This window comes from Microchirus variegatus (assembly GCF_963457635.1).
Source record: "Microchirus variegatus genome assembly, chromosome: 21".
Taxonomy (NCBI): domain Eukaryota; kingdom Metazoa; phylum Chordata; class Actinopteri; order Pleuronectiformes; family Soleidae; genus Microchirus; species Microchirus variegatus.
This window is the reverse complement of record NC_139822.1, coordinates 8,070,680-8,097,001: the sequence shown is the minus strand read 5'-3', so window position 1 is coordinate 8,097,001 and position 26,322 is coordinate 8,070,680. Positions and strand designations below refer to the sequence as shown.

General features: G+C 39.6%; 2 protein-coding genes across 2 annotated transcripts; one reads left to right on the top strand and one right to left on the bottom strand.

Annotated features, from left to right (window-relative positions):
• Positions 1 to 426: 426 nt before the first annotated feature.
• On the bottom strand, positions 427 to 16,169 carry LOC310942703 (activin receptor type-2B-like). The gene is made up of 11 exons (XM_083908122.1): positions 16,017 to 16,169; positions 13,283 to 13,490; positions 9,523 to 9,638; positions 7,622 to 7,773; positions 7,341 to 7,484; positions 6,674 to 6,817; positions 5,490 to 5,638; positions 4,990 to 5,104; positions 3,435 to 3,573; positions 3,095 to 3,225; positions 427 to 2,283 (listed from the first exon to the last, which is right to left on the bottom strand). Exons 1-11 carry the CDS (start codon positions 16,066 to 16,068, stop codon positions 2,089 to 2,091), a joined length of 1,545 nt encoding a protein of 514 aa, XP_083764248.1. The 5' UTR covers positions 16,069 to 16,169; the 3' UTR covers positions 427 to 2,088.
• An 8,401-nt stretch (positions 16,170 to 24,570) lies between these two features.
• On the top strand, positions 24,571 to 26,208 carry ly97.3 (lymphocyte antigen 97, tandem duplicate 3; the record flags this gene model as incomplete). The annotated part of the gene is made up of 3 exons (XM_083907815.1): positions 24,571 to 24,619; positions 25,468 to 25,590; positions 26,102 to 26,208. 3 exons carry the CDS (start codon positions 24,571 to 24,573, stop codon positions 26,206 to 26,208), a joined length of 279 nt encoding a protein of 92 aa, XP_083763941.1.
• Between the last annotated feature and the right edge of the window lie 114 nt (positions 26,209 to 26,322).

Here is a 26,322-nt window from a genome sequence, read left to right as displayed (position 1 = left end):
AAAAAGTCAGTCACGTGGTCACAGACACTGTGATGACTCCCAAATACACAACAATGTGTTTTTCCACATGACCATGACCCATGACCCACACTGCACAGACCACAGTCAGACATGGAAAGAAAACGACATCATCATCATCTTTCCACAGCACCAAAAGCACAACAGATGAGGCCGTGTGTTGTCTCGTGGCTGAACACTGAACAGGTCTGAGCATCGATCATCATCAGCAGTTAATATTGAGGTAATACTGTTCACACTGGCAATTTACACTCACTCTTACTCATCAAGATTCCTTGTATCTTTTTCGTTGTTGTTTTGCCACCTAAACAGTTTCTGTTCCAGATGAACTGACACCATCATTCTTAAAAAAATAAGAACAACCACCATTCCTGCTAAAATCCAATGTATACATCACAGGGCTACTTTAGTAGAACTGAGAAATCCCTTTCTGAGAACTGTAATGCCCTGATAAGTGTTTTAATAATAATAATAATAATAATAATAATAAAACAATTCACTGCGTGTGTGTGTATACATGTCTATTTACAAAGACTCTGCCTCTCTCTTGTTTTAGGTTTTGTACAGCATTAAAACTGCGCCGACTGGTCAGGCTCCATTTCAAAGAAGAAAAGCTCTCCACAGACAAAGAGGCCAAAAACTGGCAATAAAATATATCAACTACTAAAAACACAATAAAATACATAACACAACTTGATATACGTAGAAAAAAGCCTGAGGTACTTGTCAGAATATCTGAGGTCAGTCTGGAGGAGTAAGCAGCTCAGGGCTTACCCAGTCGGGAAAAACACGCACAAAAAAAACAAAACAAGAAAAAACTGAATATTAGCCTGAAATAATGTCATGGATCGTTATCACATGTTAGCGTTATATTAACAAAGAATACATGTACATCTTCATATCCTTGAGTATCCTGGAATAGTCACAGCAGCATAACAGACATTCAATGTATGGTGTTGGTGTTATGGTACAACTATGGCATTTGCATTTTGAGACAAAGGCAACCATCTGAGCTCTCCTTGCATGACGTACAGTGAGACTGAGGTATCTGGGGGGACTGCTGTCCAAACTGAGTCTAGTGAACAAACACCCATGAAAACTAGAGAAAAAAAAATAAAAGACATGTCGCCAACTCTTGTATGGCCCTCACAAGGTTTTTTTTTGTTTTTTTTACTTAAAAACACTCTTCGTCAATCTCATTTCATTTCCAACCTCTCGCTCTCACCCACGCATACACGCACATACATACAAAAATTTAAAAAATGTGTAACATTGCAACTCCAGACAGCATCCATCAATGCCCCTGGCACTGGCGAAGGAGTAACTCTTGAATTTCTTCGATTGAAAACAAAAGAATCCAGGAATATGTCCATGATAGCGAGCCTGATGGCTTGGTTCTCAACGTTTTGAGACGATGATCCAAAGAAACCTACTGGATACCTGAGAGGTAGTTCCCCGGGGACGAGACGCTCATCCCGAATCTTCTCAAAAAAAAAAAAATAATAATTAAAACGTCCAATGCAACGGTTCAACTTCCATTTCAGCTCCTTCCCACACGATAAAACAAACTGTGCTCCGGTTTCTCTTGATGTCGTTATCATTCTGAGGCGTTTGCACATTTGAGTTTTAACGTCAAGAAGCTTCGACCCCTGAGGAAGATGAATATATTTATATATTTGTCTAACAGTCTCAAAAGGGTTCCTCCGAGGTGTGGAGCTGTTCCATTTGGCCACGGACAATCATGACCGAGACAGGAAAAACTAATGAGGTCATTAAGAAAAGGACTAACACGAAGAAAGAAATACATGAGGTAATGATGACATTTAAGATTTGACACATGGCTGTTCAGATGTGCCCATCGCATAGCTTATTACTACAAAACTACAGCAGATGGATGTGTTAGTAAGATCTGATGTAAAACACTGAAAACATTAAAAGAGGAAAAAAAATATACCAGTATTGGGATGAAATAGCAGCTGCATTCAAGTTGCTAGTTGTTTGTGTATTTCTTTAAATATTCATGGAGATCCGCTGAGAGGAGTTCAGACAAAGGATGGTGTCACCCCCGGATCAGGTGCTGGACTCTTTGGGAGGTAGGTTCTCGTTGGTGAGAGACGTCACGATGCAGACGGGGATGTCTGAGGTAGAGCTGCTGATGATCCTGGAGATTTGGCCGATGCGCTCCTCAACGCAGCCGGCAGATAATCGCGCCTCTGCATCGTGGTCCCAGCATTCCTCGATGGTCTCGCACATCTGGCTTAAACCCTGTAGGCATGACCAAGGAATGACATGCTAGTTAGTTCTGTGGATATGTATTCTTACCTTATTTTTTAAAAAGCAAATAGTTAAAACGTTAAAGCTCAAGGGCTTTGAAAGAAATCATGAAAATAACTGAATCGTTTTTTTGGTTTATGGACAAAAAACATCAGGCTTCAACATGAATCAATGATGAAAATAATAGTTAGCTGCAGCGCTCTTTCTGTAGCCTGGCTAACGAACAGATGAGATCAAGATACCTCTGTAAGCTAGTGGGTAGATCTACAACCAATCTGACCAATGATCTGGATGATGTTTGCAGATAGGGACGAGCCCATATGATACTCGGCATCAGTCCAATACTGGTCAAAATCATGGAATAATGTAATGTATGTTCCAAAAAACAATCCAAAATCTGGTGGTTTGAAATTTTCCAGTTGGAATGCAAAACAAACAAGAATTCAGAATTCTCATGGCTGATGTCATGACCGATACAAAACAAATCACTGCTAACACGTCGTGGAAAAATCACAACAGCGCTATCCAAATGAAAACGGTCTTGCGAAACCTAATTTGACAATGGTTTGAATGTAACACACATTCAATTATATTTATTTTAACTTCTATACAGCTCAGTTGATAAAATCAAACAATCTCTCACTTTCTCCATCTCTAATTTGGAAGTTTGAGAAACAACTTAACCTCATAACTAATTCATGGAGCCATGTTCCATCGCAATCGAGCTGCATTTACTGGAAAAAGGGATGCACTATATCCTGGGATTGAAGACTGCAGGAGCGTTTCTTCCACTGTTACTCACAGGATGTTTGAGCCAGCACTCCTTGATGGCTGGACGCATCTTCTTATGCACGACCACATCCTGCAGATCCTCCAGGGAGGGATGCTGGCCTATTTCATCCTCGAATGGCAGCATGTACTCGCCAACTGTACCTGAGAAGAGAAGAGGAGTGGCGAGGTCATGGGAAGGAAAACACTTCCGAGAGATCATTGTCAAGTCAAATCATACACAACAAACCCAACTCCAATCATAAACTCATAGAGCTCAGAGGGAAAACAAATCTTTTGTTTATCAGGCCAGCTCGATGCACAGTGACCTATCACCTTTGGGAGGAGCCGCATTCCTGCAACGTTTGACTTACCATCGGTCTCTAAGCAGCGGGCCACAAGCTCCCAAAGCACCAAGCCCATGGCATACATGTCTATCCTCAAGAAGGAGTCCCGCTGGAAGTTGATGGCTCCCTCCAGCACTTCTGGGGCCATGTAACGCCTCGTACCAACCTGAGAGGACAAAGAATTAAAGTCTTTGCCGACACATTTAAAATAACAAGTAGGTGATTGAGAAAAAAATAGAAAACCAGCATACTCCTTTTAGAGTATCACCTTTTTAATACAAAAATCAAGTGTGTGACTGTTGCCCGTTTTTTAGCTTGACTTAAACAATTATTTAGAACCATGTGAAACAATGCTTCAGTATTAAACAAAACCCAAACTGGCAGCTTGGGAAATTGGCTCTAAGCAGGGCTACAGTCTTACAACTCCTTGTTACACTGTTGCCTGAACAAACACTTTTAAGCGTTTTAAGTTATTTTCATGGGGAATCATCAGCTCCATCTTTTCCCCACAATAGTAAACAGCCTTGTGCTTTATTCATAACTCCTATGATGAAACGGGGCCCTCTCTCTTTCAAGTAGGGATGCACAATATTGGGCTTTGTGCCGATATATAGGAATGCTAGTGCTAATAGCCAATACCACGACAATATCAGATTGTGAAGGATTACAACTTGCTGATGATATGCCAAAGCAGAGAGATAATAGTATTGTCTATAGGGAACACTCTACGACAATGGAACTATCCATTGTTGTTCTATGCTCTTGCACAGACACATCAGTTAGACTTTCCTGACCTGACTTGTCTGCTTCGTGCCCGCCCTAGTCATCGACCAATCATAGTGGGCAACTATGGGCAGTGTTGTGGGTTTCTGTTTGATTCAGAGTGAAGTGGGAAGCCATGGCTGAAAGTTGGTCTCCAACTCTTCTGTTGTTGTCTGTGTCAGGGGGCGGGGCTAACTCTCAGTGTCTGTGAAGCAGCAGGAGCCTCAGTCCAGGAGGACATAGACCAGTTCAACCGACGCTCCTCCTGAAGTGCAACACCACTTTTGCTTTTGGTAACTTTCCTGCTTAGCTTGTGACCGTGGTCAAAAATCATAGGCACCGTTACAGCTATGTTCTTACATCAGGAAATAGTTTGGTTGCAAATGAATACTAATAGATATCATTTGTTTCCCATTGTGCAAAATAAAAAAAACATTAAACATGCCATATGCCACTGTAGTTTTCTCTTGACGTACACACTTCAACTACAGCACTAAGAGAGGGCGCCAGCATAGAAGTCAAGGAGGTAGCAGCTTATTCAGCATACTGTTTCACTCATTAGTTCTTGAGGGGATCTTAGCATGTTTGCCAATATCTGATAATACAATACCATGCATCCCTACTTTCCAGTTTTATATTGAAACCCCACTGAACAAGGAAAACTACAGAATGGAAAAAGAACAAATACAAAGTCCCGTAACTGAAAGTCCAGTCTCTTTTAAGTGGGTTATTTATGTGAAATGCAAAGACTGCCTATGCTCTATGAACTCTGTATCAAAGCAAAACATAACAAAAAATAAATCGTGTCATTATTATATACCTGGCCATGAGTGTCTCCTGGAGGTTTTCCTGGTTCAAACCGAACAGCGAGCCCAAAGTCTCCAACAACAGCAGTTAAATCGTCACGGAGCATCACATTCTTACTCTTGAAATCCCTGGGGAAAATGATTTTTGAAAGTCATTACAGAGACCTTCAGCGTCTCATTATTATATACATACATACATGTAGTATCTAACAATTGTGATATCAGTTAGGTATCGGGACTGCTTTAATACCTTTTCAACTATGAAGGTGGCAACAGCACATTTGTGCCATTTCAAGCTATTTAAAAGACATAATTATCCAACTGTGTAACAAGTATTACACTTCAAATCACGTGATATATAAGGGATGCTCGGATTGTATCAGACATTACATTTTCATCTGTCCAATGTCCAATCCAGTTCTATGTTTACTCAATTAAACTCAATGCAAGTGTAATTTGGTTTTAAGTGTACTGAGTACAAAGCAAAAAAAACACAAAAATGGTTCATCTTTACCTGTGAGCAATAGTGGGTTTTGGACCCTCTCCCTTGTAGCTGGGAATGTCCTCGTGAAGGTAGGCCAGGCCACGGGACATGGTCTCTGCTATGTGACACAGTTCACTCCAGGACACAGGGTTTCCCTTCAGGTGGTCTGTCAGTGAGCCCTGCACACACATACACACGCACACACACAGGATACAGAGGATTAACTCCTGCATGCCTCCATCTTGTCCTCTCTGACCAAACCACCTCAACCTCGACTTTCTTACTTTATCTTCAAACATCTTCAACCTGAGCTGTCCCTCCAATATGTCAATTTCTCGATCCTGGTCACTCACAAATCTGAGCATCTTCAGCTCTGCCAGCTGTCTTTTAAACAACACCAACGTCTTCAAAATGCATGAAAATCTCAATATTGAATACATTTCTTGGACATTTACTGTTAATGAGAGTGACCCTGAGAACTGCTGTTAAATGAGCAAAAGGAGTGAAGGAGACTCAAAGAGTAGCCTCGGAGTTAAACTAAACATAACTCAAATCAAATATTTACTTATCATAAACCTGGCACAACATTTAACTTTTGATTTGAATTAAACTATGAAGCCGTTCACTAAACATTTGCGCCAATGCACTTCATCCAATCATCTTCGATTTACGAAAAAGGCATGTAAATACATGCTTTCGAGTTTAGAATGAGATATTTTTCACCATTTTCTGCATTTAATGGCCACAAGCACTAATTGCTTTTTATTTAATTAACCGTGTAATCTAATCAAAATGGTAAATTAAAATGTACAGCCATACTTGAGTAGCAATCTCACAAAAGTTCAGTTTAAACATTGAGATATGACGCACAATTGCTTTGAATTATTTCCACAGAAGGGTGAAATGTTTGTTCATCGTTTTATTTCCCCACCATTTTCAGTGGGTAGCTATTGGTGTGGTAGACTTGAGGCATTGTCAATACCATTTCCAATATTACTATTTTCAAACTATATCCCCTGCAACACAGTGCCATCTCTGCACTCGGGGCCACTGCCATAGGTAATAAAATCCTATTTTTAATAAAAGTTGTGTGCGTCCTTTGTTTGGATAAATGCAGCCTTCTGTCGATATTGGAAAGCAGTTCAGGGTCAACACAGATGCCTTATGCCTTTGCAATATGAGAGTATTGAAGTCAGATTTGTCTATAATCTCACCCGCTCATGAAACTCTGTGATGAGCCACAGCTCACTCTCCAGGTTGGTCCCGTGTTTTTCGGAACCGATGTAGTGCAAGATGCATTCATGATGCATCCCAGGAGTCAAGAAGATGTCCCGCTCATTCTGCCATGACTGCTTATCCTGTAAAAAATACACACAAAAACAAGAACGTTGTGTTCAGGGCTTGATGGCACACACACTAACTTGCATAAAGCAGCCTCTTTTAATACTGCAGTGACAGCACTAATCATCCTTTAGTAGAAAAATATGCCTGGAAATCCATGAAAATAACATTACAAATGATATCATTGCCAAAACCTTCAATTCAATATCTGTAGGGTTTTAAACCAGTTTTCTATCTATTTCTTATAATGAAAATACAAAATAAGTCCGTTACAATGGTGTTATTCTCCAGTATTACTGCGGGACAAGAACATTATGTTTAGAGTGGGATTAGTGTTAAAACTTTAAATGTACAGTTTGTAAACTTAATTGTCTAACAAATATGATTCATCCCAATAACAACGTGGCTCTAAAGATAATAACAAGAGATTAAGAACTGCAGATTTTCTTTGTAGGCGTTTCAAAGATTACTAGTAAAAAAAAAATGGTTTAAATATAATCTTAAACAGGAGCTACAAAGCAATATTCATCACCGTCGTACCTGAACAGGAAAGATCTTGACAGCAACATAGTCACTCATTAACTGGGCTTTCCAAACACAACCAAAGCGCCCCCTAGCTTTGATTTCCAGCAGCTGCAGAGGTTTCAGGCCCACCAATGGGGATGGAGGAGTGAGTCCTGGATCCTGCATTACGGATTATGGAAAACAAGTCTCAATTAAAAATGATCTAAAAAAAATTTTTTTTAGCAAAATAACTAGACAGCTGTAGGCAGCTGACAGGGCTGAGCAATTTAACAGCAGTAAATGATCTCATGTCTCACCTCACTAAGGTCTACTTGGCCATATGGAGGTTTGCGGTGGCGGTACATCCACAAGGCCAGAACCAGAGCCAGGGACAGCACGCACAGAGGCAGCAGCGAGTACACCAGCACGTTAAGCAGGGACGGCACTCGGGGTGGAGGTCGGATTTTCACTGTCAAGGAACAGAGGAGTTACGGCATGTCAAGTTTTATAGCATTCATGTTACTAACAGTATTACAGAGGCACCACCCACACCCACCCTGACGCAAACTAGGACCTGATTTTGAAAGAGCAAGGCAAGATTTCATCTAAAATTGCCTAACCTCGACTGCCCCTGACTGATAAATGATTTCAGCCAACATCAAGCAAAGTCAGGGACACTGTAAATGATACATTGAATATGCCAAGATCACATGTAAAAGTCCACAGGGTTCCCAAATCTTGGTTGACATCAATTTCAAGAACTTTCAAGGACCAATTTACCCAAGCCAGTCTTTGTAAATGTCTTTGGTGAGCCAGAGATCTTGTTCTACTCGCTCAGTGTTCTGCATCTCACATAGATTAGAGAGATAGTGTACGATGCCCACAACACCGCTAATAATTACTAATGTACTACTCCACATTTGTTCTGCATAGGCCTAATCTACATACATCAAGCAATGCAGAGGGTACAAGAAGCAGTCATAACAAACAAGGGAGACATTTACTTTTTACCATTTTTTTTTTTTTTTTAAACCTTCTTCAAATTTAAAAACATTCAAGGATTTCAAGGACCCATGAGAACCCTGAGTCAAGTAACCATGCATTGAAGTTTCATCAAGCAGGGCTCCAGACCAAATGTTTGCAATGGTTGCAAATGTGACCCTAATTCTTTGATTTAGCTGCACCTAAATGAGTGTTGGAGGAAAAGCTCATTTCAGGCCCAGTCGTCGTTTATACATAAATTGCTTCTTCTTCTATTTATCTACAGATTTCCCTCGCAAAATCCACACAGGGCTGAGGCAGAGATGGCTCCACTGTTGTGTATGTTTCTGTAACGCTGTCAATCAAAAACTGGCTCCACCTTTCAGACAGTTCCTCCAATCATCACACGGAAGCCTAGTGTGCACCTGCCAATTGCTACATTGACTCCAAGAGAAAATGACGTTTTTGACAGCAGTGAAAAATCCTATTCTGTTGTCCCATAAAGAACAGTTAAAGCTGAACTTCAAGTGGTTTAATACGGTATGGCAGATTTGTGCGGACATTTGCCCTTCTCTAATCAGAACGATCACTCTGTAATGATCAATCAGACTGGGATTTGTCCCAAAGCATGCTGGGAAGTGTAGTTCTTCATTAGAAGTGGTTTTGTTCTGGTGGAAATAACTTGTTTTGATAAACAGCAAAGGTAAGAAAACATTTCTACTTGTATGTCTTGAAAGTCAGTTGTTGTTTTGCTCTTATTTTGGTGCTGGATCCGTGAATCTTGGTCGTAGAGTGATAAAAATGGTACCGCTGGAATCTTTAGATTCTCCACTGACCAGCCGACACGTGTTTTTTTGTTTACATAATCACGCTGACGCTCCCGTGCCGCTTTTCAATGTGTGTGCTGTAACGTTTTTTTTCGCTCCTGCTGGTTTGATCCATCGGTGTTTTAACTGTGTTTCGTGAACATAAGAATGGTTTATATGAGCTTTTAGCTGAGTTTCTGACCTCTCTGTGGGTATGCAGCATGTCTGTGTTTGTTAAAGTTAGATATGGTTTTATGACGCTTTTGTCGCTGCATGAAGAGATTAACGAGATTAAAAAACATAACACGTTAAATATGAGTCGCAATTAACGCGATAATTTGACAGCCCTAAGCTTAACGTCCAGTCCAGTCAGTGATTGTTTGGCTGTTGTGTGCATACTTGTATACATGTAGGATGCATAAGGCTCTCACCTCGGTTGCCAGTGCCAATGATGTCAGGAAGGTGGGTGAAGCGTTCATTGCAGTAGTTGCCCTCACAGCAGCAGAAGAAGACCTGAGGGTTTTCCTCCATAGAAACACACTCTTGCCTGAAACAGCAGATGACACAAGTACAGCACATGAAAGCTCAGTTAGCTCAAGTGTTCAAACAAAACACGTGTTAAAAGCTGCTTTAATAATTAACAACGCGGAGCAAAGCATGATGACAAAGCAAAACAGCATTTCCTGAACTCAAACGACCCTCAGTTGTGGTTCTGATGATGTTAGCTGTGTATGAACTCAGCGTGCAACAACAAATGATTAATCAGCAACTAAATAATCACCAACAGAACCAAACATGACATGTATTCTGTTTTGTGCCAGAAAACAGTTAGTTTACATGTGGTCGGTTGCCTTTAATTATGGTTTTGGAAAAGTTATCGTTACATCTAGGAAGACTTAAAGGTGACGATGCACAGGTCATCAGCTGTTCAATAATCAACACGTTAAATGTCAGATGACAGTCACTGATGTTTATCTGGGTTAAGTACATTGAAGAATCTTCTGACTGAATAATTAAAGTGTAAGTAAGTCACTTCTTTTGATGATTAAATGTAGTTTTAAAGCAAATAGGTGTGTTAAATGTGTAATTATTCAAAGTTGGGTAGTGTAAGACACTGAAAATCAGTCCAGTGTTTTATTTAAATTTAGTAGTATTATTATTGACTATCAGCAAAACTTTAAAGCTCAGTATCAGGCAAGACTTTTACAGTCGGTGAATCATTTGTGGGTAATATCTATATTTTATTGAGGATATATCATTTCCTTAGCTCTGTCAAATCAGTTATGGCTCCACATTCGAAAGAATAACTGGATTTCTAACACACAACTGCAGATCTCTGCTCTATAAAATCACATGTAATCTTTTCTGACATTGTCTCTTAACCAGCCACCCTTTAATCACCTTCCATTGTCGTTCCACCATTTTATGGAGCTTTTCACCCCAGATTAATTTGACCAGGAGCAAATATATACTTTTCCAGGTCCCATTATATTCCCTCTGTGGTTGTAATTACAGCCAACAGCACTCCGGGCCAAAGTCATTTCCCTGGTAACCTGTCATCACATTTGCTGGCGTGTCTAAACCTATAATCTGTGTAAAACCTGCATGCAACTCTGACAATTCTTTTGGGTTTAATACAGTCACATGTGGATTACTCACAATTACTCACTGTGGTACTCCAAAAAAGCTGCCATTCAACAAATACAGCCCTGATATTGAGATTCTCTCTCTCAACTTTTTTTCCCATTTTGTGCAGCTTTGTCATCTTTTTCCTCCACCGTACACCATTAGATCTATACCACCATTTCCATGGTCAAATTCAATTTAAAGGTTATTTTTCATGCTTTTCCAGCACCTTGCAGTGGTGGTAAATGAATACGGGATTTTTATAATTAGGGACTTTGAATAAATATCAAATTACAACCATTTCAAAATCAAGCTGTTTTCTTCAGTCTGTAGAATGTGATGTGTATAGGTCAGGACAATATTTTATGTGAAAATGGTCAATTTATATTATTTATTATGTGTTCCTCCATCTCATACGCAAACCATCCAGTCAGTATTTTTAGCAGTTTATCCAAATGTTAAGCACCTTTCAAGCCTTGAAAACATAACATTAATAATCAAGCATTTTCAAGGATTTCAAGCAGCCGAGGGTGGCCCTGGTGCCACTGTACCCACCCCCTCCCATCACTGGAGCTGCAGTCTGCCCAGTTATTTCCAGAAAGAACGAATTGGAGCTGTGCTGGGTACACAGCATTTTCCAAAAATAAATCCCAACTTGTAGATATCACTCACCCCCATTTAACTGACTCAGTGCTTTCATATCACAACTGGAAACACGATGCATTATCTACACTGAACATACTGTGCAATGCTAACTAGCCCCATCACAGGCTTTGGAGCAAAAACGTAACAAGACATTTGGAGTGGAATCTTACATTTGTCATTTAAAAGCCACACATTAGGGGTGGGGGGGAAAATAGACTCACATAGGAATCGCGATTCTAATCATCCACGATTCTGACTCGATTCATAAGCTCTCATAAACAATCTTTTTTTTTTTTTGAAAAACCACATAAAACACCAGTTTGTGTTATACACATTATTAAAAATACACTTGCCTGCCATTTCTGCTGATGAGCATCCCACTAGCACGTGCTAACTTGAATCTGAAGTGAACATAATGCATATTGCCCGTGTTGCTCATATCGTGCGACACAAGTGAGTGACGTTTATGCAGCTTCGAGTCTTTTAAGTGTTTTGAGTGAGAACTTTTCAAGGAAGTTCATGACCATGGGACCCTGATTGAAATATTCAGTTGCTTAATGAAAAACATTGTTTGATGCCTCAGTGTGTATATTTGCTTCCTGTTTGATATCATTGCAACAGGGTCCTACGCAGCATGGAAAAGTATGGAATTTAATTAGAGTAATTTCCAGGTCTGGATAAGTATGGAAAAAGTAATGGAAAATGTTAGTGTTGTTTCCAGACTATTATCTCACTTTCTTAAATTAAATATATATATATTTATTTATATTTATATATACACAAATCAAAACAAGTTACTAAGACAACATAGCCTATCTGTAGATGATATGAAACTAATCAAGCTGCTGTAGAATGGTGTCTAGTTACCATGGTTACTGTTTGCGGTATGACTGTGCTTCTCATGTATTTATTATTTTCCATACGCATAATTCTTGACCATATTTTAAAAACACGGGCTTAAGAATCAATCATTTCTAAATTAAAATATCATAATAATTAAAAACAATGCAATGCACAAATCATATATGCTGCATTTTAATTGTTTAAAAAATAAAAAAAATATTGAACATTGCAATATACGAATGTTGGCTATTATAGCATTAATAAGGTGTCGTGTTGCAGGTCATATTATGTAAACATCTCACGTGGCAATAGCTCATCTTGTTATATATCTTTAACAAGCTTGAGAAGAAGCTTAACTTAAAAAGTTATATCGCAGAATGTGTATTTAGCAACAGATCAACCGATTTTAATCTCTGCAAAGAAAAAGACACAGTCTGGATATCTTCAGACTTCAGAATTGATTTTGTTGTCCTGTAAAAGCTGAAGCTTTGAACTTAGTATTGATATTTTAGTTAATATGAACCTGTTTTATTGATTTGAAATCCAAGTGTCATGTTTAACTTGTACAAAAATAGACATGGACAATAGGACATGGCTGCTCAGTGTTCCTCTACAGTGCAATGAGACAAAGGTGACTATAAATCAATCTGTAAATGTGGTAACATGTATCCTGCACCTGTTTTTATTTTAGTGTTCGCTATTTTTCCATTCCACAATTGCTGGTCCATCGACCACAAACCATCTGATGTACAAACATGAAAAGAGTGATATTTGTCCTTCAAAAGGTTTCCATAGATTTTATCTAATCTTAATATAAACAGGAAAATAGTGGATACTGAATATGTTCCATTCATCACATTTAAGAAACTACAACAGTAACGTTCAGCTGATTGGTTGTTAGACAAAGTGTTTCAGCGTTTATATCCATTTCAACCGTCAGAATGTCCCCAGGTGCCAGAAAACAGTGCAGTGAACCACACGTGAGGTTGTTGTACTTGCTGCCATTCACTCTGGCTACACGCCAGACTCTTAAAACATAAATGCATCATGGCGATGACCTCTTTAAAGTTAGCCAACCTGTCATAGCAGTTGAAGTCGTCCAGCCAGCAGCCTTTCTTCACCAACTTGATGGTCCCTGAGGAGTTGAGCCAGGAGGCGTAACAGTGCAGTCTCTTGTCCTTCTCGCCCTCACAGCGCTCAAAACCGCTCTGGTTGGTCTTCTCCGTGCGCCAGTTGTCATTATAGTACATGCACTCCCGGGTCTCTGCTTCGCCCAGACTGTACCCTGAGATGGACAGAATGTCATGACATGAAACTCAAGTAGCACAAACACAGACACACAGATCATGCTGGTATTATTATTATATATATATATATATATATATATATATATATATTTATTTATTTTTAAATGATCGCACCTGCGATCCAAGGTTCTGAAAAGACATTTTTCAAATTCATTTATAGCATGTTATTTAAAGGCTCAAGTTAGTGCTGCATCCCATTCTTGAGACTCAAGTAATTTATTTTTATGACACCAGTATCTCAGTGAACAAAGCTTTAAATAAAACAAAACACTTCATTTTGTCCTTCTCATTCTTTTGCACATGCTTTGTAACACTGTGCTGTTCAATTTGGACAAATGTCAGACCGCCTAACTGACGTGATGAGTGGTGACTCTGTAAACATGTTACCATCTCAGGAAATGGATCATTTGGTTTCAGGATAATAATAAAAAAGAAAACCGCAGTTACTGATACTATCCAATCACAATACATGTAGAACTGCAATAAAAACTTCACTAGCAAAATGAACAGTATGGTCTGCTTATTTTGGTAATATTCCTAATGCAAATGCAAACACCACACTGTACTTCACACTTGATGGTAACGCGGCAAAAATCCTCATATTCCAGTTTTGGTGTATCAGCACTCCAGTGCCACGTACAGGGCATGGCATATGTACTATAGAGTCGTTGTGGGGGTAAAACGTTTCTAAAAAATACCAAAGCAAAATATTTGTTTACGTTTCCTTTGGTTTCAGTGTGGATAAAGCCCAACTCATGTGGAACAGTATTCTCTGAGCAGCAGTCTCCACCATCACTGTGGCACACAGCCACGTTTGGAAAGTCTCTGTAGTAAAAAAGGGAGTTCCTCTGGGCTCAGAAATAGCAACTTGGCATAATATAATTCCCTACAAAGTCTTATCGGAGCAAAGAAATAGAATTTAATTAGCAATAGTTGAACAATGATCTGCCTTGCCTCACACACTGGTGTGCTGCTTGTATAGATAAAAGATTCCCCTGCATCCTCCTGGAGTGCAGCACATCTGTAAAGACAGATACCAGCAAACCGAGCTGATGTAAAACAATAGCTGTCAGATGAATTCCCTTTAAACGATGGCTTTTTGTTGTTTATTCCTCCTCATCTGTGGATTAACGTGGGAACACGGTAAAATTAAAAAGGAGATGAGTATTTAAAAGAAGGTGGGGTAGATTACACAAAATGTATATGTCATTCACAAAAAAAAACCTGCGGGACATTCATGCCTGAAATCTTTGTTCAGGGGGAAAATAGTGGCTGTCTCTTTAAATCCATGCCTATAGGAGGAGGCTGCCCATCCCCCCCCAGTGTTACCCCCACTAACCCATTACACACATCCTCACATACATGCACTTGGTTGTCCAGCAGAATACAATGGAATCCATTATTGCGCACAAAACACAGGGCTGTGTGGCTATGCAGTGGCCAAATATAGTGCTCAATAATAATAATAATAATAATAATAAAAATGAAGGTGATAAAGACAGACACACACACAGGGGGTTCGATGCTCCATTGAGAGACGAGATGGCATTTCTGATATCTGTGGACACGTGATCTGGGAGGACTTTTACTACAAGATCATTCCCCAACCCCCCACAACCCCCCGTCACTACAACAACATGGATCCAGGAGAAGCAGATTAATATATAAAGCCCTCACTCCAGATTGGTAATCTATAAACCATAAAGGAGTTAGCCGCGCTGCTATTTGGCACACAACTGTGCCTAGGTTCATTTTTATTGCACTTCTAAGAATGAAAAAAAAATAGTGATATTGATATTTTTATTAGCTATACCCAAAAATAAATGTACACTAATGTGTGAGGCACAGCATAAATATCCCATAAGTAACAGGGGTAAAAAATAATAATAACAATAATAATAATAATTAAAAAGCCGAACAAAAGGGGAAACAAAACATGTCTCAGGCTGAATTTCACGTGGTCCAAAGTCCAAGCATTTGAAATCAGAGTTGTAATAGTAATATTCGCCTTATTTTAAGGTTCGAAAAAGGGCTGGACACTCTTGAAATCACACGCCATCGATGTATTTAAAGAACAAACAGACAGAGGGCTGAAGTGTCGCTGGAGCCACAAAACAAGAACATCTAACCGATAAGGTTTCAGGATGTTGATGCAGCTGCTGCCTTCTATTCCTGCCACTGTTAAGAATACACGCAACAGTTTCACATGTTATCGTTTTTAAACGTGTTATTTTGTGTCAGGTACAGTGTGAAAACATTTTAAACCAAAGAAACGAATGTTTGTTTTGTTTTGAAGAAGCAGCTACTGGGTAGAAAACGGACGTGTTTACGAGGGACAAACGGAGAAAAGGGGGATTACGAGGAGTTGGCTGAGCTCTCGCTGGTAGCTAAACGGTTAGCATACCCTGCTAACAAAGTTTACACCGCAACACAATAACACAAACACATCGTCGGACAAGCGACTCGGGACCGTAGCCGTTCACGGGGCAACAACGGCGGCTTACCTGCGCACAAAGTTCCCAGAAGAAGTGAACAAGTCAGCCATGAAAAAGACATGTTCCGTCGGGAATTCGGGACACAGATATTTCCCCCCCCGCGCCCGCGTTCCGCCGCCGACGTGAAAACTCAGCCTGTCCGAAACATCGGTCCGCGGGTTTCAAAACCACCACAGGCCTCCGGTCCCTCCAGCAGTGTCTAACCACAATCACCTCCTCCTTCACCTCCTCCTCCTCCACAGCTCGTGTCAGGAGCCGCGACGGTGCAACAATGTTGCGAGAAAAGACGGGAGCGATGAATTGACCGCCAGCCGCTTGGTCCGCCTCGAGAGCGGCGCTTCGCATCGAGAACCGAGTCCAAACGTCGAATACGAATCCGCGGAACCGTCCGAGGCGACGGCCCGGCGGCTCTTTGGACGCTTTTTTTCACTTGAAGAGTAGCACCGCCGCGTCGGGAGGTCGGTCGGGGTTTACATGCATGTTACTGATCTGTGTCCAAAATGGCTTCTAAATGGGGGAATGGGCTGCACACACAGGGAAACCCGGATGTGTAAACACAAAGAGGGGAATTCAGGCAGCCATGCAGCGGAGTGACCCGACCGCGACACCGCTCTCTCTCTCTCTCTCACACACACATACACACACACACACGCTGGTTTTGACTCAGATTTTAGCCTCATGTTCACAACTATTACCTTATTTTAACCACATAATAACCGAGATAATGTATAGAAGGCGTACTTTTTAAAGCCCTGGTCCCAGCCGATACAATTCTACACAGCAAATGCACGCATAGTTATTGTGTGTTTTTTTTCACTCTCCTTTTCATTTATGAACATTAACTAAATTTTAAATAATAATTGTGTCCTCTTTTTAATTATTTCACGGGTTAAACGTAATAAATAAGCCATAAAATGTTGTTTTTAATTAAAAGTGTGCTTGTTTCTAAATTGACACACACCTGTATTTTACATTTACATAGATTAGCCTTTATCAGTACTAGCACAAATTCAGTATTTCAATACAATGTCTCAAACATAGTCTATATTTACACAATGTAATCCTTCTGTATGTATCGCTGTGACACATATACTATATTCTACATCCCCACATGTCGTCTTCAATAATAGTTTTGTGTATTTTCTCCTTATCTCAAGTATCTATTATGCAGAAGTGGTTGTGCTAAAAATAGCTGACCCAATTTGGAGTAACAGGCTTCAATAAATGCATTAAAGTGAATGGTATTTTTCATAAGAAAACATGGGCTATGTGACAATAATGTCCCCTTATTCTCTTTTATTTGTAGTGATAGTGTTTGTTTTGACAGGTTACTTCCCAAACAGGCATGCCAGCCAACCTTTTACATACATTATTAAAACCCTTTTCCCCTTTTTTTTTGTTTTTACCACCTCTGGCTAAGTGGGAATGTTTCTCTGATGTATATAGCCTCCATTAGAGCTGCAGTTACAGAGATGCTTACTGTAGTTTCTTTACAGCATTTGAGTCGCACGTTTTAAAAACTGAAGTCCTTTGTGCCAAATGATGAATCCCATTATCACAGCGAATCAACAGAGAGATCGTTAAAATGCCATTAAGACCTGCTCACAGGTCCCTCTCTCCTTCTTACATCTCCACTAATGGCATGTTGGTGACACTCAGCCAATTCATGCAGCAAATGGCCCAGGAATAAGGTTAGCTATAGGTAATCGCTGTTAAACTAGTGCCGTTGAGTGTAACTCAAGACAAAGCATTTCCTTATTAGGCTGTCCTATATTGACCCCGTAACTCGATAGAGGCCTCCGGTGAAACCTTGTAAAGACGGATGTTCTGTTGTCATGACAGCCAGAGGGAAAAAGACGCAAATGAGTTGCCATTAAAGGTCCACACGCCATCACCATGGTGTGACATTCCTAGAAGTAGGAGAGCGAGGAATACAGTGATGAAAAACATGAACCTCACAAACAGAGTTGTCAGATAATGTGATTAAATATTTGATGTTTTTGATTACTTTATGGACGTACCTTATGTAAATCCCATATTAAATTGGGACACAGGTTTATTCAATTTAAAGATTTTATTAGTCAAAGTTAAGGCTGCATGAATCGTATCCCTCTTTGTCTCCATTGTGCAACAAATGTGAGAAATGTTTGACTTTTTTGCTGGTGTTTTCCCACAGCAAACTCATGCTTTTTTCCCCGATATACAGCTCTAGCATGACTCATCTACTAGACTCATCACTACTTTGGTATCAGGTTGTTTTCCATTACTTCATCGTACCTCCTCAACATGCACAATGTCCTCATAGCATACTTGTTAAAAACTGTTTTTTTTTTTGTTTTTTTTTAAACGCGACGCAAACACACAAACTACTGATGGTCAGGTAGTTGTTTTACCGAATCATTAGAACCAGTTAATGAAAAAGACTCCGTCAGAGACAGCCGCTGAACTGAAATATGGTCCTTGATCACCGGGGGGCACCCAAAAAACACATATCATCATATTAAACAGAAATGTGTTACTTGGTATTAACCTGTAATCAGAAGATAAGAACAATGGCCAAAATACTGGGTAATTACCCAGTAAATTATAAAGCGTTATTATATTAACGCTTAAATTACATTATATTAACTCTTATATTACTTAACGCTAAACTGTAGAACTGCAATCTGGTCATTAAAATTAGTACAAATGGGATTTCTTTCTGTTTTTTGTGGGGTTTTTTTTTTCCTTTGGCGGCCCTCAGTCCAATGTTGGGTTCCTAAATTGGCCCTCGGGTATCAAAACTTTGAGAACCGTAGGTGTGAGAGTGAATGGTTGTTTGTCTCTGGATGTGAGTCCCTGTGATGGACTGGCGAACTGTCCAGTGTACCCCGCCTATAGCCCTATGTCAGCTGAGATAGGCACAGCACCCCGTGACCCTCCACTGGAGGATAAAGCGGTAGATAATGGATGGATGGATGTTTAACTTAAATTTACTGCAAACTTCACCACTAAATCCTGGCTAATTCAACTACAAACCTGAATGTATTCCTGTCAATTATGTCTCTGTTTAATATGTTTTATAAAATCCCTTTTACAGACAGGTGTTTACAAAGTAGCATCCGCTATAAATACCACGATCCTTTCAGCAGACAGCTGTTTGCAGTAGATCTACGTTCAGTGTAAAGACCCACAGTAAGTGAACCATAAATAACTCCACATGGAGATTCGTAAGTGGTTTGAATTTGTGTCTCTTATTTCAGGGACTTCTATTCAAACATCCAACACATTTCTATTTGTTTTATGTGTTTATGTCAGACAGTGGCTGAAAGTCTCCATTTTGATCAGGATGAAAAGCCAGAGGCGAGCATCACTGTCACGGTAAAATAGATAAATGACACTAGGTGGTAGCAGAGCTCGTCGGGGCTGATGCTGCTTCACCCTGTGCAATATTTGTCTTTCACGCTTGACTCCATATGTACAGGGAACACTGGTTCTGGTGTTCACCTTAGACTGCCAGACATGAATATTTACAAAGAAATATGAAAAGAAAGTGTTAAAGGGCTTGGTGTCTTCTTAACTTGTGATTACAGCATTTTGTTGTTGTTGTTGTTGTTGTTGTTTGCTCATTGGGCAAGCACAAGTTTCCTCTTTATTTTACCACCCAATACCTTTTAATTTCCTTCCTGGGTAAATAAAATGCTCATTTATCTATGTGATAGTCTGTACTGAGTTGTTCTCCGAATGCCCCCTTATCATCTAGTAATGGATCCATTAGTAAGCAAAAGCGCAGCACTTAAGGGTTTTGTAGTCATGGCGTATAATAGAAAATAATTACCAAATCATATAGCCCACAGTCATTTCTCCAGTGAGATGTGATGGCTAAGTTAGGGGTTTGAGAGAGTATAAAATAAGATTCAATCAATTTGAATAATTCAGTAAATAAAAACAACAAGCAATGACAATGTTGACATATTTTATTATTTTACAGGCTCACTGAGTCACCTGAGGGATTATTTGTTGACCCGGGTGCATGTCCCTCGCCCCCTGTCGTTGTGGGACACTCTAAAGCTTCATCCTTCACGTTGAGGGTTGTGGGCTCGCTGGAGCCAATCCCAGCTGACGTCGGGTGAAAGACAGGGTATACACCCTGCACAGGTCATCAATCCACCACGAGCCAAACTTACAGAGATGATCGACCATTCACACCCACACCTACGGTCAGTTTACGATGTCCAACGAACTGGGAGGGAACCAGAGTACCTGAGGAAAACATGCACAAGGGGGAAAGCATGCTGGAGTTCTTTTTTTTTTACCAATACTCTATGTGGCCTACTGCAGTTGAAACCCTCCTACAGCATCAAGTAGTTGGATACTAATCTGTCGAAAAATCAAACTAATAATAATTAAATAAGTAAGTAATAGCGCTCCCATAGCTTACGTCACACAACTAAGGTCACGCCCTCTGTCAGGAAACAACACCGTTCACCTCTATAGAAATACAGATATAGTATAGTACAGGGGTTCTCAAAGTTTTGATACCTGAGGGCCAATTTAGAAACCCAACATTGGACTAAGGCCCGCCAAAGAAAAAAAACAAAAAAACCCCAAAAAGAAATCCCATTTGTAATCGTTTTAATGACCAGATTGCAGTTCTACAGTTTAGCGTTAAGTAATATAAGCGTTAATATAATAACGTTTTATATATATATATATATATTTATTTACTGGGTAATTACCCAGTATTTTGGCCATTATTCTTACCTTCTAATTACAGGTTAATACCAAGTAACACATTTCTGTTACCATATATTTACTGGGTAAATAGCTAGTAATTGGGGGCTGTAGCTACCTGCTTATTACCAGCTTATAAACCAATAATACACTAAATTTAACCATATAGAAACCGGGTAAATACCCAGAATTTGTGTTTACTCTTATTGGTCTGTATCCAGTAATGTCCAATAAACATTTAACAAGCTTAGTACCTCCTGGATTAAAACTATCAACTGTAATTCACTGTGGGCCGCCAGAAATGTTTCTGCGGGCCGCCATTGGCCCCCGGGCCGCACTTTGGGAACCAATGGTATAGTATATACTAGATATATACTGAACCACCAAGAACCACCAGAGAACATTTTGAACTTTCAAAGTAACATCATTATCACCAATGTTAAAATACAGTGGTGTAAATAGGCCAAGTAAAGTCAGCTATGGACTTTTCACAGGAGGCAGATTTACTCAATCATCATCATGATTTTGTCATAAAAGTAAAGAACATGCTCATAGAAGTGATGGGAGCACAGCAACAGATTTCATGGTTAACGCTTGGTAAATCATCAACTCGGACTAGATTTACCTAGAGCTACTTGACAGTAACGTTTAACACAATGAGCTAATGTGTGACACTTACCCGTCCATTGACAATAACGCCGTATTTAGCAGGTAGACTCCACATTTTTAATGTTTGTCACAAAGCCAGATCGCATTCAGGTTGTTTGCCTCCAGGCTCTTGTAAACCTTTCAGACGCTCTGGAGTAAGATGGTGGGAAGTTAATCAGGAAGTTGAAGATACTGCAGGTCTGGAAAAGTGTTTCCAAACCTGTAAAAAACATGCCAGAGGCATTATGAGGTCCAGATATACTCAGTCTGTTAACTTTTGCAAAATTTAGATTTACATTTCTGTGGATTTAAAGTGTGCAGTGAACTCTTGACAGGTTGAATCCGGCACCGGTCACGTTCACTTTGACTGCATCTCAGGCTGCCAACATGGCTGTTCATACAAACCGAGTCACATGTCATCTAGAGCTCTATATATCGTTTGGATGATGTCAAAACGTATATGCATCTGTTACAACCAAAGGCTGTATGGTGCAAGTGTGTGTTCTCTCAGTCTCCTCCTTGTTCTCTGCACCTGAGGCTGTTTTCCAATTACAGGCCATAGTAATATAGTAGGCTGCAAGGAGCATCACTGGAGGGTGGTGTGGCCATGGTGACAGCAGACAAAGGTTCTTTTTTTTCTTCATGTTTAATTACCAGTTTACATTTTTATTTGAGATAGATCAGCCTCTTTGAAGTAGCACATTTTTTTGTTTGATTGGTTTCAGGGGTTTCTGTAAGTAAACATTCATTATGACCTTCCTCTTCTCCTTTTCCCATTTTTTCGGGCAATTTATCTTACTCCCCTTCATCCCCATAGACCTCAGGGACGTAACAGCATAGTTAGTGTTTGAAATGCCAGGTTTAATGACTATATCACAATGATCAAAATAGTCCCTTCTGGTAGAGCCTATAGCCTATCACCAAATATAACCTCTTGGCAACCACGTTAGTGGTGCATAAAGTGATTGAAAATTAACATTAACAGACAATAAACTAAAATGTTTCCCCGTTTTAATTTAATGTAATTCTGTTTATACCGCCTTGAGGTCTTTGCTTACGATTGGCTTCCTCTAACACAGTTGGTGTTTTATGTACTGAATGTCTTTGTGTACATGTGAGCACAAAGAGAGAAGAAGAGTTTTACTGGTACTACTATGAAGTCCTTTTTTAGTAGTTTGCGACCAAAAATAGAAGGGAAAACCACAATCACTAATCTTCAATCACATGCACTCCACAGATTGAACAGATTTCTCCCCAAAGCTGCACATTCTTGGATAATACTGACAAATATAACCATGTGTGTGGTTAAACAACCATAGTGCACCTTTAAGCACTTTGAGTTGCACCTGAGTCAAATACGACAAATACATTGATTTTAAATCTGAACCAGTTACAGCTAATGCACTTTTTAATAATTATTTTTGATGCACTTTTAAATAAGTATAACAATGGGAAAATGTGTATACGGATCTATCTATCTATACGTATCTATCAATATAAACAGTATATATATGTATATAGTATATGTCTGAAAAAAGATTGTGACGCATCATGAGGCCGAGGCAACAGATAAGGAGAAAAACAAACACAGAGAGGGAAAATCAAAACAGAGGTGAAAGGATATAGAGTAAATTGCACAAGGTGTGGTCGCAGTTGTTTTCTTAACTTATCCGTGTTTGAGTTTTTAAGTGATGAAACAGGAGTCATAGTTCAAAGCACAGAACCCTCCAGCTTTTTCTATTTGTTCCCCTGTTGATGTTCCAGACGGGATCCTGGGATCAGTGGAAACCTTGACCCCTGCAAATATGGTGGGAAGGGTTGAGTTATGACAGCAAACATTAACACAACTAAAGCTAAACAGGTGGAGCAGAATCCAGTAGACAGAGTGTCAGAGTTTATTTTTGTCATTTGCAGGAGAAGAACAACACATTAGAAACATATACATGAACATAACATGAGACAATTTGAAATAAAAAACAGAATAAGATTAAAAAAAGTACAGTATAAGCTCAAAGTAAACATTACCTGTATTTCAGGCACTAAACATGTGTTATTTCCAGGATTTTCACTTGACAAGATGTGTGTGACGTTGAATTCTTGCTGTGCTTTCAATGCTTTAAATGGTTTTCATTTCTATAATTGATTTTTTAAATTGTTTTAATTTCAAATGTATTTCCGTGCCTGCAAAGCACTATGAATTAATTGCCTAGTGTAAGAATGGCGCTGTACAAATAAACTTGCTTTGCCTTTAGGATTTTGTATTCTTAGCTGTCCTTTCATGTATATATAGTTTAAGCGAGGACATTGATTTACCGAGGCATGTAGAACTACAGCAGCCTGAATGGACAAAGTAGTCCGGGCGTGCGTTTTGCATTCACTGTTGGTCACCATAGTTGTGCACTAATGGACAAAAAAAGGAGTGAGCGGAGGCGTCGCGCCACTATTTACTTACTTACTCACTGGACCATCGAGTGTGATTAACTGGCAATAAACTGCTGCTGCTACTTTATGATAATCTATATAGTGACTTGATAGATCAGCAGTCTATTCACGTCATTGTGCTGATGTGGTTTAACCGCCACTAAGCCAAAGGTATTACTCCTTCACTTCAAATAGGTCAGACATAAGCCTCGTAGAGGCAACATACTGCACCTTTGAACAATACCCCGTTGTCCTCTTATGACACAAACCCCATGAATTAAAGTGTGCGACAAACGCATGTATTTGCAGGTATCAAAAATAACACGAAGTGGTGGACACAGGGTGGACATGTGTTGAATTAGGTAAGACTCTGTGACCCCTGAGCACAGTTTACTCAGGGCGAGCGCGAGGCTGAGCATATTGACTTAACAGATATCTGCCACTTATTGATACCGTGATGCTGTGACTGGACAAAGTATGACGAGGTATAAAAAGAGGCAAAAGTCGGCGACTATACATCAGTCATTGGCAGAAACCGAGAAGGAGAAGACAGCCCGGTATGTAACACAATGATTTTTCATAAAATATATAAATATATTTAGTAACAAACAAGATGTTTTTGATTTGCTTCCAAATGTAAATATCACTGTGAGTGCATTTCATTTGAATATTTAAGATGATTTAAAGTGAGATTGTTCATGTCTACAAGCCACAGAAACAGGATTATTAGTACAGTATGATCAAATGTGTGCTTTATCTCTTATAGGCTATACAGAGAACAATGAAGTTTGTGGTGGTGGCTTTAAGCATTGCCCTGCTGTTTACAGCTGGTGAGTCTGTCATTCATTCTCCACTGAACAAACTGGAGTCAACCTCTGCTGCTAAGCAACACACACATGTGCGTTCTCTTCAGTCTCAACACACCTGTCAGAAACTGACACACACACATGTCTCTTCAATCTCAGAAACAAGTGCGTTAAAAAAGTAATGCTTGAAACACACGATGGCTTTTGTGTGTTGTCGACTACAGGGTTGCCAGTTTGAGTCCAGTTCAGGTTAGGGTACCGCTGAGCAAGGTACCCATTCCCCATTCCTCATTGTTAACTGGACACTCTAAATCAGTGGTCACTGATACGGTGCCCGCAGGCTCACTTCACTTTATCTCACTTGCACGTCTCCATATGATCACTCGGTAAAACATCATTGATATTTTTTTTTACAAAAAATCGTGATAATTGTTCGGAGTAAGCACTGGAATTAATGTGTATGCAATTGAATGCATGATTTTCATCATTTAAATGGTAAATTGCATAACATGCTAATATGGTAGCCCTCCATATGATTCTTCCAACCTTCAGGTCGCTCTCAGTCTCAAAAAAGGCCCAAAGGGCCACATTAGAAACAGAACATATCATGGCGAATAGCATTATATATTGTTGATTGAGGAAAAAAAAAAGTCAGCCTTCAAAATAAAAGCCTGCAAATGTCAACTTATTTACATTGATTAACCTTATGTGGGATGTGGCCCTGGAGCTGTCTCTGCTGTGGTGAGCAGCCCAAAGACAAAAAAAAAAAGTAAATTGTCCTTTGTGTTGTAATGTCCTCATTCTTTCACATTTTCCTCTGGATTGACTCTTAGTTTGACAGACTTGACTGCCGTATTTTCTTTTGTTCCCAGGTGGAGCCCTGAACTGCCACCGATGTGTCCCCAAATCCGCCGGAGGAACCTGTAACCCCATCGTAGAGACATGTGCACCAGAGAAGGATGGCTGTGCTGCTGCCAAGTTCCTCAGAGGACCACGTGGGTTTTTCTAAAATCCCTAATCCCTCTATGATATCATCACATTAATCACAGTCACAGTGTGTGGAGAGAGAAACAAATAAGTGCCAGTACTCCCCTTATCCACGTGAGGCTTGTAGTTCTGTCTAAAAATGTCTAAAAAAATACTATTCTAAAGATTCAGTCCATATTAAAATAACTCAAAAAGTAGACTCATCACATTTCCAAGAATGATTTAAACTTCATTTTAATATAATAATAATAATAATTTAATAAAATAATAGATATTGTTCTTCTTTAGGTGTAAGAATACACTTTACCGGCCCACGACAAGCACTGATCACACAAAACCACAGACAGATTTTCTTGTCTGAGGATAATTTGGAGTACGCACACCATGGCAAACTTCAGTTAATTGTTTTATCAACTTCCAAACTATCAGTATTTTTGAATTATGCAAAACAAAATGTAAGAATATATTGTGATGAAATCAGTGTTAAAAGGACTCATTTTTTTCCCCCGTTGTTCTCAGATGGCCAGTACCAGAAATGCATGGCTCTGTCCGACTGTGAAATGCTGAAGATGAACGCCTTCATTGACATCAAGTGCTGCAACGAGGACATGTGCAACACCTATTAAAAACAACCCGTTTGTGTCATGTGTATGGATCAGTAAACATCATTATGCAGCAAAATAAAGGTGTGCGAAGAACGTTCTCACGTGTGAAAATAGTTTTCCTGATACTTCAGCGTG

Excerpts from the sequence above, each read along its gene's own strand:
- LOC310942703 (XM_083908122.1), bottom strand. The coding sequence starts at position 16,068 with ATGTCTTTTTCATGGCTGACTTGTTCACTTCTTCTGGGAACTTTGTGC. Across the intron at positions 5,639-6,673 it reads TCACAGAGTTTCATGAGCGG|GGCTCACTGACAGACCACCT; the intron begins GTGAGATTATAG and ends ATGTGTGTGCAG. Across the intron at positions 3,226-3,434 it reads CCGCTGCTTAGAGACCGATG|GTACAGTTGGCGAGTACATG; the intron begins GTAAGTCAAACG and ends TTCTCTTCTCAG.